Source organism: Phoca vitulina, unplaced genomic scaffold (genome assembly GCF_004348235.1).
Source record: "Phoca vitulina isolate PV1807 unplaced genomic scaffold, GSC_HSeal_1.0 scaffold90, whole genome shotgun sequence".
In the NCBI taxonomy this organism is placed as follows: Eukaryota; Metazoa; Chordata; class Mammalia; order Carnivora; family Phocidae; genus Phoca; species Phoca vitulina.
In genome coordinates this window covers 2,664,852-2,678,649 of record NW_022589793.1, presented here as the reverse complement: position 1 = coordinate 2,678,649, position 13,798 = coordinate 2,664,852, and the positions used below count along the sequence as shown (strand labels likewise).

Below are 13,798 nucleotides of genomic sequence, written 5' to 3'. Positions count from 1 at the left end.
CAACTTTTCTTTCCTCTCTACTCTATAGCCTTAGAATTACCATCAGAATCAAGCAATGGATGCTCCTCTTTTTTTTCCAGCTTTCCGAGCCTTGCCATTCCACATGTAGAGCAAAGTTCTCAAGGGCTAGGACCATCTCTCCTCTTCCTTGGATTTCAACAGACCTTTAATTGTTGAATGAACGTGCAAAGGCCACCGTTAAGAAGGCAGAGAGACCCAGGCTGTGTCTCTTCCAAGCCATGCCCACTTTATAGGCCTGGGTTGCATTCCTGAGTCCTTTCCTGAACTCAGGATCCTCCGATGCTTCCGTTGCCTAAAGCCCTGATACCTGTGAAGCTCTCAGCAGTTTCCTCTCCTTGGAGGCCCTCAGCACCATGTTTGTACCACCAGCAGCAGGCTCTGTCCTGCTCCAACACGGTTAGTTTCCTTGCACTCAAGATGGCGTCTCCCGCCTGAGGCGAGTACCATTATCCCTTCCCTGTAGATACAACCCCTTCCTAAAGGTTCCAGCTGAGTTAGTGGTAGCCAACTACCAGCTGACCGGGCCAGGAATCAAACGTCTGACCTATGCTGAACCAAGCAGATTCTCTTCCCTATGAGTATGAATTAGGACTCAGGGAGTTCGGCAGATAGGCAACCGGCAAGGGGCCAGGGAAGCTACATTACCATGATCAGGGAGAGACAAAGAAAACAAGGAGAAAGAAACAAGAGATCTATTCTAGAAAGCTTTGAAGTTCTAGTTCTTCATGAGGCTCAGGTACATCTTTGCCTTTGGGTTGTTTCCTTCCAATAAAATTCTGTCTCTCTCTCTCTCTCTTTTTTAAACATGCGATAGTTTGGAGGAGGAGGAGGTTTTCTGTTTCTTGCAACCCAACCATTGTCAACTGAGACTACACCAGAGCTTCCTATAGCAACGCCCTTACATCAAACCATATCCTTGAATACTGCCAATCCCAAGTTACCAGGACCCCTCGGACACTCACGGTGCTCGATGGACACGCCGTCAGGGGCCAGCCCTGCAAGTGGAATCATCCCCATCCCCTTCCCTGTCCCTGCATGCATTCTGGGTTGACGCCCTTCCCGGCATGCCTTGCAACTGAGTTCTTGCTGGACCATGACAGCAAATTTGGGGAGGAAGTAACTTCTGTCCTTCAATGACTCATAAAATCTAATTCTATTTAAAAAAAAAAAAAGAAGTGCATATGTTCAATTGAAAAGAAAACATTTAAAATAGATGTTTTGCTAAGGAGACGTAACTGCCTGTGCCCACTGGCAGTTGGGATATTGCATGAATGTGCCAGGCTGACAATTGTCCCTGGGAAAAACTGCAGAAAGACTGGAGGGAACATAATCCTTTTGTGCCCATGAGCCAGGAGCCCCTCAAACCCAGCTCTATCATGCAGGTAGCTTCCATTTATTGTTTATTCTGCACATCGTACATCATCTTTTTAAACCCTCCCTTATTATGCTCACTTTAAAGATGATGAAATCAATAGAGCTGCTAAGTGCCTTTCTAGAGGTCACACAGCCACTAACCGCGGACCCAGATTTATCTGACTGAGGCGCTCATGCTTATCCCTTAGTGCATCTAGAACAATTTGCCTAAACCCCAGCTCATCTAATGAGCAATTTTTAAAATTCAGCTTCTTTCTGATGGAGTTTACATCTCCTTGGGTATTAACTTTGGCCATCTTGTGGCACATTCAACACTTTTAAATTGTTTTATGAGAGACATTTCTGAAATCATACACATTCAAAATGAAGACAATTATCTACGGACCCCTCCCTAAATCAAAGCAATGTTTTGATTTGTCTGCACCTCTTTCGGATCCTTTTCCGTGTGCATATTCAGTTATAACATGTTTAGAATCATCTCTTAAATAAAATCTAATACCTTTCATTTTGGTTAACGTTGTGCCATGCGTATTTGTCAGATTCTTTTCATCCAATTTTTTTGAGAATGCTTCCGATGGAACTTTGCTTTTCGAAATAAGTTTTTTTGAAATGAAATTTGCATCATTCTAAGAATGACAAAAATTGTTTTGCATGGCGGTGGGTGTCTTTTTCCCGTTTATCTATTTTGGCCATCTTCAGAATTTTTTTTATTCTATTAGGATCTTTCATCTTCAAAATTCAAAGTTGCTCGCAAGAAAAACATATCAAATTTGCAGCACATTAGACTAGATTTGTCATTTTTTTAAAAAAAGTAGCTGATTCATAAAGGAATTCTGGGTCACAAAATGCAAAATGACAATCCACTCGGGCTACAGTGGCCTCCTCTCTGCTCCTCAAACACACTGAGCATGTTCCCTCCCGCTTCGGGCACTTACACTCACTTTTCCTCCTCCTGTCTAGAACACTTTGCCTCCAGATAGCCACATGCCTCGCTCCCTCACTTGCTCTGGTCTCTGCTCAAATGTCATCCTTATCAGAAAGACTTCTCTTTGATCATCCGATCAAAAATAGCATCTCTCCCACCCAACCCCTCCATTTCTATAGCCCCATTCTTTTTTTTTTTTTTTTAAGATTTTATTTATTTATTTGACAGAGAGAGAGAGACAGTGAGAGAGGGAACACAAGCAGGGGGAGTGGGAGAGGGAGAAGCAGGCCTCCTGCTGAGCAGGGAGCCCGACGCGGGGCTCGATCCCAGGACCCTGGGACCATGACCCGAGCCGAAGGCAGACGCTTAACGACTGAGCCACCAGGGCGCCCTAGCCCCATTATTTCTTGTGGTTTATTATCTGCCTCCCCCATTGGAATGTAAATTCTAAAGGAACAGGGACTTTATCTCTTTTGTTCACTGATGTCCCCCTCACAAGGATGCAGCTGGGTCCTGACACGTTTATTTCAACAAATAAATATTTGCTGACAGAATCAATAAGCCTTAGTAGCCTCCGTCCACTGGCAGGAATGATCTGACTTTTAGGGGATGCTGGCTTCAGAGAGGCTGCCTATTCCAGCCCAGCCTTCCTCCTCCTCAGCAGCACCAATCAGGGGGTCCGGGCCTACGCAATTCCGGAAGGTGAGTGTGAGCCAGATGACCACCTCCACAGGCCAACCCCAAAAAGGAGCCTTCCTGCTCACCTGAGCCCTGCTAATGCATATGCAGGGCTCCCTACATTTTAAAATCCCTTCCACCACAAAACCTTTCCAATCATTGCCAGATCCTTGCGGGGTAAGTAGGTGACCCTTTCACAGTAGAAAGAACACCTTCGAGGGGCATTAGAAAACCCACCACTTACCAACTGTGTACCAGCCGATTCACCTTTCTGAGGGTTGGCTTCCTTTGTGCCGAAACGTGAACAGCCCTCGCTTATAGTGTTCTTGTGAAAGTTGGATGTAATCAAGACTTAATGTAAAAATGACTTATAAACTGGGAAAAGGAACCTGGAGTTGAGGCAGGGGCAGGAGAGCAAGGTTGGGGTTCTAGAGTCTGGCCGAACAGATCCCAGCGCCGCCCCTTATCTACTGCGTGACGTTGCATGAGTTACCTAACATCTCCGGATACCCGTGTCCTCACCTACAAAGCAGGGGGAGTAACGGCGTCTACCAGGCGAGGTGCTGGGGGGATACAGTGGGAGAGTACCTGCCGAGTGACCCAGGCTGAAGTGCTCACAACACTGGCTGTTGTTTCTGGTTGCTGTTTTTATCATCCCCGTTAAGCCCAGTTGGGTGGCAACTCAACATCCCGTACTAGCAGAAGCAGGGGCTCTGAGTTCAGTGGGCCTGGGACCCCGTGCTATGTCTAGGGAAAACTACCCAACATCCTACATCCCCCAGCCTTTCTCCTACAGTGTGAGGTGACAGCTAATCCCTTCCATTGCAAGATTTTCCGACGAGGCTAGAAGTGAAATGAAGTTTTCCAAGTCCATAGATGGTGGATGCTCAGACGGAGAGTCAGTTCCGCGCTGGAGAGGGAAAAGCCGAGGAGCCTTCCCTGAGCAGGTGAGAGGTGAGCCAGGGGTCAGGGCTCGGGCCCCCGCCAGAGCCTACACACAGGCTGGCTGTTGGTGGCTCTGCCCTGGGGGTGTCAGATGGACTAGAAATCCAGCGAGTCACACTCAGCGCATTCAAAAGACCTCATACTTGCAGCGGTTAAGTGTAAAGCTCGGTGGAGCCAGGCTACCTGGGTTCAAATCCTGACCCTGAAATGTACTCACTGTGTGGCCTCAGTCCGCTCGTCCTATAGGATGATGACAGGACCTGTCCAAAGGCTGTCATGTGGCTTCGAGTGTAGCCCTGGGCCTCATGTGTAGTAGGTGTTATTATGTCTTTGAAGTACATTTATGTAAAATCAAAATATATGTGCTGGAAGAAGCTATCTGCTGCTGGGTGAACAGGAGGTGGGAGGGCACCTGCTCAGCCCCCAGTGGCCTCTGACTCTGGCCGCAGGTCAGCGGGTGCCTCGCCTCAAGCCAAGCACACCGGTGACATTTAAAGTTACATTTTCCCCCACACAACACAGCCCTTAAGAGACAGGGTAGCGACTTCCTCTGATCTGCACCAGCAAGGTGGCGATCTGTTCCATCCTTGGCCTGGCTGGATCAGGAGACTGTGGGTTGGCTGCCTACACGGGGCTTCTGTCCGCACATGAGACTCAAAGCCACTGAACTGTGTTCTCGGCTCTCAGACCCTCTTCCCTGACATGTGGCACCCCTTGAGGGGGCCCAGGGCACCGCACAAGTCCCAGGTAAACTCCATCCCCACTGTCTAATGCCAGAAAGCATACTGAAATACAAGTGAGGGAGGGAGGGCAAGATGAAAAGAATCGCCTCAAATCCACTCGACTATCATTTTTCAAACAGTAAATTACTAACAAAGGTATTGTATATTAATGAGTTAGTATTAGTCACACACATTAGACTAATACCCCCAATCTCAATACATTCAGTTGAAATTGAAAATGGTGCTCCAAGTTGGTCCAGCCTCTTGCTTGAGGACAAGATCTCTTCTTGATCTACTGACGTCTGTCAGTGAACTTGGGGAACCCCAATGGGAAGAAGAGAAGATGAGGGATGAAGGAGGCTGAAGGTTTGAGAATCTAGTTTGGTTCTGTCTCTGCCACCCCTGGAGTGCCTTTAGCACCTAATTCCCTAAAAACTCCAGCTTTGGAATTCCCTTCACCATCTGTGCCAAGACCCTTGTAGGATGTGACCTGTGGCTCACTTCATATTTTTCTTTACCTTGACTCTCCTCTTTTAGGCAAAAATATTATTTTAGAAGCAAATGCTAGTCACCTTTGGAGCATAATCACAAACCAATTAATTGACAAACTGTCCAATAACAAGAAAGGATCAAACATTGATCCTGCCTTTCCTGTATGAACGGTGCCACCGGCAACTGAGGAGGGGCAGCCCGTCTTCCCAGAGGCATTCCAATGAATACACGAAAAAGAAATGACAGAAGAGGATATCAACCATTAAGGGACTGAGGCACTGCGTGAGCATCAGTAGTTTGCCAACTTCATAGAAAGAGGGACACGGAACGTTACACGCCTTTGAATGAAAGAGCGCACCTTCTCCTCCATTCTTGCCAAAGGGACTGGACCTGAGTCTGGCCAAGTCTCTAGGTCCAGCTACCAACTTGCAGGAAAACACTGAGGATGAGGTGGGGAGGAAAGCACATGCAGGAGCCCCAGGACTGTGCAGTCAGCTAAATCCAGACCAAAAACGCTCCTGGTCAAACAGCCCGGGATCTTCAGCAGATAAAGGGACTGGTCCAAGCTTAGAAGACACAGCCAGTTTCTACAAATGGGAAAGATTAAACTATCGTATTAAGAGACTGATAAGACTCAAGTGATAAAACTATAAAGACATGCAAGGAAGTCAAGCTACTGTTGGCCGGGAGATTGAGATTAGAACGTGAAGAAGATTCCAGAGTGGCTGGCCAAAATTCTGTTTCTCAACCTGGCTGGTTTGAGGAACTTAATAACTCATTACTAAAACATCTATTTTGTGTGGTTTTCTGTATTTGCCTTATAATACCTCAAAATTTAAAAATTGAAAGACTTTACCGTGCTATCATAAATAGAAGAAATCTGTAAAAAGAAAAAAAATATATTTATATATAAAATAAAAGCAAACCAATGACCTAGAAAACTGGTGTTTGCCAAAGCTCAGAACCTGAAGCCTGGTACTCTGTGTTAAAAAGGGAAGTGTTAAAAAAGATAGTACAGGGGTGCTGGCACCAAATGGAAACATTTCCCTTGAGGCACTCAGAATTAAAGCGGATTAAAAGGTGAATGTAATCTGGGGCGCCTGGGTGGCTCAGTCATTAAGCGTCTGCCTTCAGCTCAGGTCATGATCCCAGGGTCCTGGGATTGAGCCCCGCATCGGGCTCCCTGCTCCGTGGGGAGGCCTGCTTCTCCCTCTCCCACTCCCCCTGCTTGTGTTCCCTCTCTCGCTGAGTTTCTCTCTGTCAAGTAAATAAATAAAATCTTAAAAAAAATAAAAGGTAAGGGCGCCTGGGTGGCTCAGTTGGTTGGGCGACTGCCTTCGGCTCAGGTCATGATCCTGGAGTCCCGGGATTGAGTCCCACATCTGGCTCCCTGCTCAGCGGGGAGTCTGCTTCTCCCTCTGACCCTCTTCCCTCTCGTGCTCTCTGTCTCTCATTCTCTCTCTCTCAAATAAATAGATGAAATCTTAAAACAAAAATAAAATAAAAGGTGAATGTAATTTAAAATTTACGCACCAGCCAAAGTCACCCAAAGTCACCCTTTGTACCATTTTGTACAGGGATGCATGCGCCGTACTTTGGCAAACACGACCCCAGCTCTTAGTTGTGCCTGCAGTCGAGTGAAGGACATTCTAGGAGACCTATCACCCAGCAGACCCCCACATGAGGCTGGTGGACCAAGTCCCTGCAGGGAACACTATACACACTTGCCTAAAATGTGCCCTCCCCTGATGGCCTGCGGTAGGGAGACTACCTGGGAATTAGAACTTGACCCCACCAGATAATCATATCACCCAGAGCACAGATACCGTAGGGGCAATGAGGGGACAATCTGGGGACCCACTTGCTTCTCTAGGTTCTACCATATCCCCTACTGCACTGTTTTGTGACGATCCCATGTCTGTTTCCTCTGCTCCAAGACCATAAACTTCTCAAAAACAGGACCTGGTTTGCTTGGCTCTATACCCGAGTACTTGGTCAAAGCCAAGACAAATGCCGAATGTCTGTGAAATGAGTAACATCTGCTGAGCATCGACCTGGCACTAAGCGCTGTGTCAAATGCTTCTCGTGGATAGTCTCATTTCCTCTTCACAACCACCTTGGATGTAGCTACTTTTAGCTCATTTTACAGATGAGCAAACTGAGGCCAGGGGGTTTTACAATTTGCTGAAGGCCACCCAGTGGTAGATGACAGAGCCAGGATCTGAACCCAGGTCCCTCTGACCCCAAAATGTATCAAGAGACTTCTCAGAACAGGGAAGGAGCCAAATCCCAGCTCTGCCCCTTTCACACAAGGCAGTTCTAAGCCTGATGTATGGTCTGTATTGATAAAACCCACCCCAAGGCCAGTTTTAGATCTTTCCAGGCTGGGGGTGTGGAATCTAACTTAGCAGAGGACAGGACTTGGTGATGTTGGCGGAGAGAGGAAGTCCCAAGCTTTAAATTACATGCAATATACAAAAGCGTCCCATTTCACATAGGGGGTGGGCTCTAAAATTAGCATGCATAGTGAGAGCTGCACAGAATCGAAATAATCTTCAAGAATCCCTTAAGGCATCTTTAAGTCACTGGGCCACTGGCCCTTAGAAGCCCCAAAGGCAAGAATAACTTTGTCCCTTTTTGTATTTGGGGGCTGGCCACCCCCTCCTTAGGTATGGAGGCCAGGGTCTCATTTGAACAGGGAATAGGTAAGCGGTTACTTAAAGGGATGGCCCTTGCTCTTGCAGATAGAGTTGAAATCACAGTTAATAGCAGATAGTGCACAAATGTCCCCTTCTCTTCCTGGGAGCCACAGCTGTGTGCTCACGAGCCCCTGCCTTGGACACTGTACTCCCCCCTTTGGGGGGTCCTCCGAAGGCTGTGTTCTCAGGCAACCCCTCCTTAAGGAAGTCCACGCAACTGGCAGAATGCACCCGAGCATTCATCCGCAGGGTCTGGAGGGCTGACTAACCATCTAAACACACACGTCCTGTGGCCCTTCCCACTCGTTCTCATCTGTAACCTCTGATGTAACATCGCATATTGTGAGACCGAAAGTTCTCAGTCGCTGTCCCCGAGTCACCTCTGGCTGTCTGAGAAAAACCCTGCTTGGTTGGTTATTAAGCCAATGGCCCAAGTTCCTTTATCTTCATCAAAACAGCATCTGCCTAGGGGAGAGCTTCTCAGTGGCCGCCTCGGAAACTCTCAGCAGCCTCCCCCGGGCACACCATCTTCCTGTCTCTAGAGTGGAAAGGGTCCAGATGTCGCTTTGGGGGTGGGTGCTGCTGGGATGGCTCAGGCCAAAGCCCGGTGAAGCCCTGGGGACGGGATGGCCAGGCCCCCCCAGGCGAGTTACCATGGTCTGGAAGCAGGAATGCAGCTGGGTCAGGAACGGCGGCTTCCCAGGCAGGGCCAGCACCCGCTTCTCCACCATCGTGCACTCCACATCGTCATCCTGGATCACGACGTCCTTCTTCAGGATCTTCACAGCATAGAGCTCGTCTGTGCCTTTTCGCTCAGAGAGCATGACCTGGAAGAGAGAGGAAGCCTGTCAGGGTGGTTGGAAGGGCCTGGGGGGAAAGAAAGACATGTTCACTCAAATCCACTCCAAGCTCTGCCCAGATGCCCTCTGTGGACACCAAGTCAAGGGATGACGTCCTCCAAGGACCTCACACTTTGACTGGCTGAACCCAATCAGCAGGCAGGGTTCCAACAGCAACAAGCAAATATTGACCCCTTTGGGATATGCACCAATGCCCAGTCCACAGGGCTAGAATACAAACCACCTGCGGGGAAGTATCTTTGCTTGTTTTGTTCACTGGTGTAATGTAATAGTGCATAGTAGATGTTCGATAAATATTTGTTGATGAGGGCATGAGTGCCTTCCTGATAACACTGAATGTGGAGCACTTGTTCCCTTATTCACTCAATTATTTAATATTCATTAAGAGCCTGCGAAGCACTGGGAATATGGCCATAAATAAGCAGGCATGTTCTCTGACCCTGCCATCCAGAGGAAGAAAGACTTCAGATATTAATTACAGGGATGATTAGTGTAATATTTTAACATCCTCTCTCGCAGTCCTGCGGCTTCCTTCCATGCAGCTGTGGTCCCCACCCCAGCATGTTAATCAGGTGGCTCAGGACACATCATTATTTTTCCTGGTCATGACTATGTCAGATGCAACGGTGGCCAGCAGGTACTGTTCTCAAGAAGCCTCTTAGAAGAAGCACAGGGCAGTACCACATTGCAAGAGACCTGATCAGGCCTGGGGGCTTCTGGGAAGGCTTCCTGGAGGAAGAAGCAATCAGACTGAAATAAGCATTTACTGCAGGCACTGTGTCAGGTATTTGGCAGGTGATTACCTCAATCACCACTACATTTCTGAGCACTTATCAGTGTGCCAGATAAGTAGTGGTTTTCATTTGTTATTTCTCATTCCTTTGTGTAGAATCTAGAAGGTAGGTACCTTTAAGAAACCTATTTTATAGGAAAGCAAGGCTCACGGAGGGTAAGAAGCCTGTCACACAGCAAATTCAATTAGAGACAGGGACAGGATTTGAACTCAGGTCTACCTGACTCTAAAGTCTCTGCCTTTAAACGCTGTACTTGCCCAGAGCTCCAGAAGAATCCTCAAGGAGTTTAGGCGGTCACGCAAATAAAATGCTCATACCTGACTCAGCTGGAGGACCAGAGAATGCAACAGAGCCCTAAGGCCAGAGGGAGGGATACCTAGAAGGCTCTCCTAGGGGTAAGAGTCTGACTGCATGGAAGCTTCCAGGCTGAGCCCACTGGCTCACACAGAGGCCCCATCTCCTGCTTTCACCATCTCCTTTCTCACCATAGCCAGAGCGGCCACGGGTAATGCAGATCCAGGAATTTAGAGCATTTAGCAAGAAAGTTCCTGGCACACACTTCCTCTTCCTCTACCATAGGACAGTTCTCAACTTCTCCCCTCTGGCCCCACCATAGAAATAAGGGTTGCCAAACTGAGCGAGTCCTACCTGCTGGGCGTTTACTCAGTCCCCATGCAGATCTGCCAGCCCACGGGGCAGGGTGGGGCTCAACGTGCCAGGCTGTGTGTCCTCAGTGTGTTTCCCATCTCCTCCCAGTTCTCTCGCTAGCCCCCAAAGGCCGTTTTCCCTCTCCCAGCCCTCAACAAGGTAGAAACAGACGACTCCACGAGGCTAGTATTCTAAGATGTAAAGAGTCAGGTGGAGATGGGGGTGTTCTGCTCCCAGATTCCAGAGAAGGCTGGGGATGGCGCAAGTGCAGGGAGGAGGCAGGGACGTGACTTGGCCAGAAGACACATGGGTAGAGGGGCTGAAGGCGGGAAGAAGAGCCTTCAGCTGAGGAGACCCTCCGAGTGCAGTAGGAGGGGCTCAGTGCTGAGCCGGCTTCGAGTGTGGACAGCCCCACTGACCCATCACCACCGGTCAAGGCATCATCTAACTAACAATCCTAAATACTTGTAAACATCCCCTTCCGGACTGCCCAAGACAGAACAGAGGGGTCTCCGACACCCCAAATGTCGATGCAGTCATGATGGGACATCTTAGCCTCTTGCTTAGAGGAGAAGCAAGACAGATGGCTGGGAATTCCCCAGGCACCAGGGACAGGGTGGACATCCTACAGCTGTTTCAATTATCCCCACTTTACAGATAAACAAACTGAGGTTCAGAGACATTAACCTGCTCAAGCTAACAAGTGCTCTAAAAATGCGGCTTTGTCCATGCTACTCAAGTGCAGACAATCCTTCAGGGACTCCCACAAGCCTCACAATCCCATGACTCCATCCTCTTCTTGCTTTTCCTTTGAATCTTCTATCCCCACCATCTGCAGTGTCCTTCTACACTCTTTCACTGCCCAGAAAATCAGAGATTCAGCTCCATTGCTACCTTCTTCTCTAATCCTCAGTGTTACACTCAGACCAAATGGGTCGCTCCCTGCCCTGGGCACCAGGACTGTTTTGCACCTATGTCAGTCACTTTAACACAAGCTTCCCAAACTTCAATCAGTCATTCATGTGCCTTTTTTAAACATCTTTTCCTATCACCTAAACTGCTATTCGCTTAGTATTTTAAACATCTAGTCACATTTTTTACTGAACTAAATTTATCTGAAAAAGGAAACTTTGGATCACCACTATTAATGGCAAGCCAGTATCACTAGCCATAAATGGAAGATCAGCATAAAAATAAATAAAAGCAAAGCAGTGCTAGGAAATTCTAGCTAGCTATTGCTAGCTGCTGAAGGTTCCAAGCCAGCCCCTGCGTGTTCTCCTTGTTAAAGGAAAAAATGGTGTTAGCAAATGTTAGAGAACCATTAACAGCATACATATTGTCATCAAACAAGATTTTCTTGTTCAAGTAATTAGAAAGATTGAAAGAAAACATAAAGAGAGCATAACCTTATCATGATGTGATTTACTTTTATTTAATATCACATCTATGTACCACCTACAAACAGTCTCAAGCACGAAACTAAAATCGTCTTGCAAATCATCAATGCTATGTGCTTCACACCTTAGGAAATACTGTGGCATTTGTAGAAATCGTTTTTTAAGTCCATCAGCGGGGATGTGTAAAGACTCTGGTGCCTTGCCCTGTCCTAAGCAACATGGGTAGAAAGAAGAATAAACCAATACCAGATAGCACCTCTGACATGGTGGGAGTAGTACGAAAATGAGCCAAGGTCAGGAAATTCCTCTGTATTGGCTGGAGGAGAGTAGAAATGACACACATGGAACACTGCGTAATAATTTAGACATAGAACTGAATCGGATTCTAGAGCAGGGGTCAGCAAGCTTTTCCCATGAAGGGCCACATAGTAAATATTGTAGGCTTTGCAGGGCAATCTCTGTCAATCAGCTACTCAACCCTGCCATTGTAGCGGGAAAGCAGCCCTTGACAATATACACATGAATGGGTATGGCTGTGTTCCAATACAATTTTTTTTGTAGGGGCGCCTGGGTGGTTCAGTCGGTTGAGTGTCCGCCTCTGGATTTCGGCTCAGGTCATGATCTCCAGGTCGTGAGATCGAGCCCCGCGTCGGGCTCTGCACTGAGCGTGGAGCCTGTTTAAGATACTTTCTCCCTTTCCTCTCCCCACTCACTTGCTCTCTCTCTCTCAAAAAAAAAAAAATTTTTTTTTTTAATAAAACTAGGTGATGGCTAAATGTCCACTGACAGATGAATGGATGAATGGATAAAGAAAATGTGTGTGTGTGTGTGTGTGTGTGTGTGTGTGTGTGTGTGTACACAGTGGAATATCACTCAGCCATTGAAAAAGGAGGAGATCTTGCCATGGGTGACAACATGGATGGACCTAGAGGGTATTGTGCTAAGTGAAATATGTCAGACAAAGAAAGACAAATACCATATGATTGCATTTATACAAGGAATCTAAAAACCAAAACAAACAAAGCAGAAATAGACCCATAAATAAAGAGAACAAACTGGTGGTTGCCAGAGGGGTGGGGGTATGGGGATAGACAAAATAGATGAAGAGAATTAAGAGATACAAGCTTCCAACCACAAAATAATTAAGTCACAGGGATGAAAAGTGCAACATAGAGAATAACATTGTATGGTGATGGATGATAACATTGTGGTGAGCAGAGCATAATGTATACAATTGTCAAATCACTACGTTATACACCTGAAACTAATAGAATATTGCATGCCATCTCTACCTCAATAGGAATGAGTGAATGAATGAGTGGCAATGGGCCGGGCACCAGTTGTTTGCTAGAACATGTGTTTCAAGAAAGATCAGGAAAAATAAAAGTTTCTACATAATCACAGTGGCAGCAGTTTGATTTGGAAGTGAATCCTAGCATGCCTTTCAATTCTTCCAACTCTTTATTAGAAGAACCTTCTGATTGGGCAGTGGGCCCACCTGGCCACAGCTGATTGGATCAGAGATAGCTACTGACCTAAGCTGAGCCAATCAGATTCTCTCTCCAAAGAATTTGCAATATATTAGAAGAACCTTCTGATTGGGCAGTGGACCCACCTGGCCACAGCTGGTTGGATCAGAGGTAGCTCCTGACCTAAGCTGAGCCAATCAGATTCTCTCTCCAAAGAATTTGCAACAGGATACTGGGCCAAGTCAGCACTGCGCCCCTGACGAGAGAAACACAGATCTGCCTAGAGTGGTGATTTTCTACCACATGCAGGCAAAGAAGAAACTGATGTTGGGGGTAATGAGCAGAGGCCTTGCTTTCCAGGGCTTGGTTCCAGTTTCTCATGAGGCTTGGCTGTTTCCCACTGAAAAAAACCTCCCATCTCCCTCCAATAAAGTGACCATTTTTACTGATATTAGTTGGAGCAGATTTCTGTTACTTAGGGATCCTGTAAGACAAAATTACTGTTTGGGTGGCTCAAATTCTTAATAAAAACTAAACTGTCAGGTAGCCAAATAGCAGCAGGTCAGTATGCAACGGAAAACAAGGCAAGTTCCATTCTCTATAAAGGACGGTGCTCCCCTCAGACCCCTGAGGGGTACTTGTTTATAATAACTGACCCCAAGCACTAGAAGCTTCCCGCTGTGGCCTGGTAGTCTGCATTTTAACAAGCGTCTCTCCTCCCTGTGACTCTAATCACCAAATTTGTTGATCTGTGGAACACTGAGGTACTATCAA

At 47.1% G+C, this 13,798-nt stretch overlaps 1 protein-coding gene across 2 annotated transcripts in view; it reads right to left on the bottom strand.

The window, feature by feature from the left end:
* PRKCB (protein kinase C beta) overlaps positions 1–13,798 on the bottom strand; it is a 317,275-nt gene that overhangs the window by 51,992 nt on the left and 251,485 nt on the right. For both annotated transcript variants that reach the window (XM_032396231.1, XM_032396232.1), the window contains exon 10: positions 8,510–8,683. In XM_032396231.1, the coding sequence (XP_032252122.1) occupies positions 8,510–8,683 (174 nt within the window). The remainder of the gene's footprint in view (positions 1–8,509; positions 8,684–13,798) is intronic.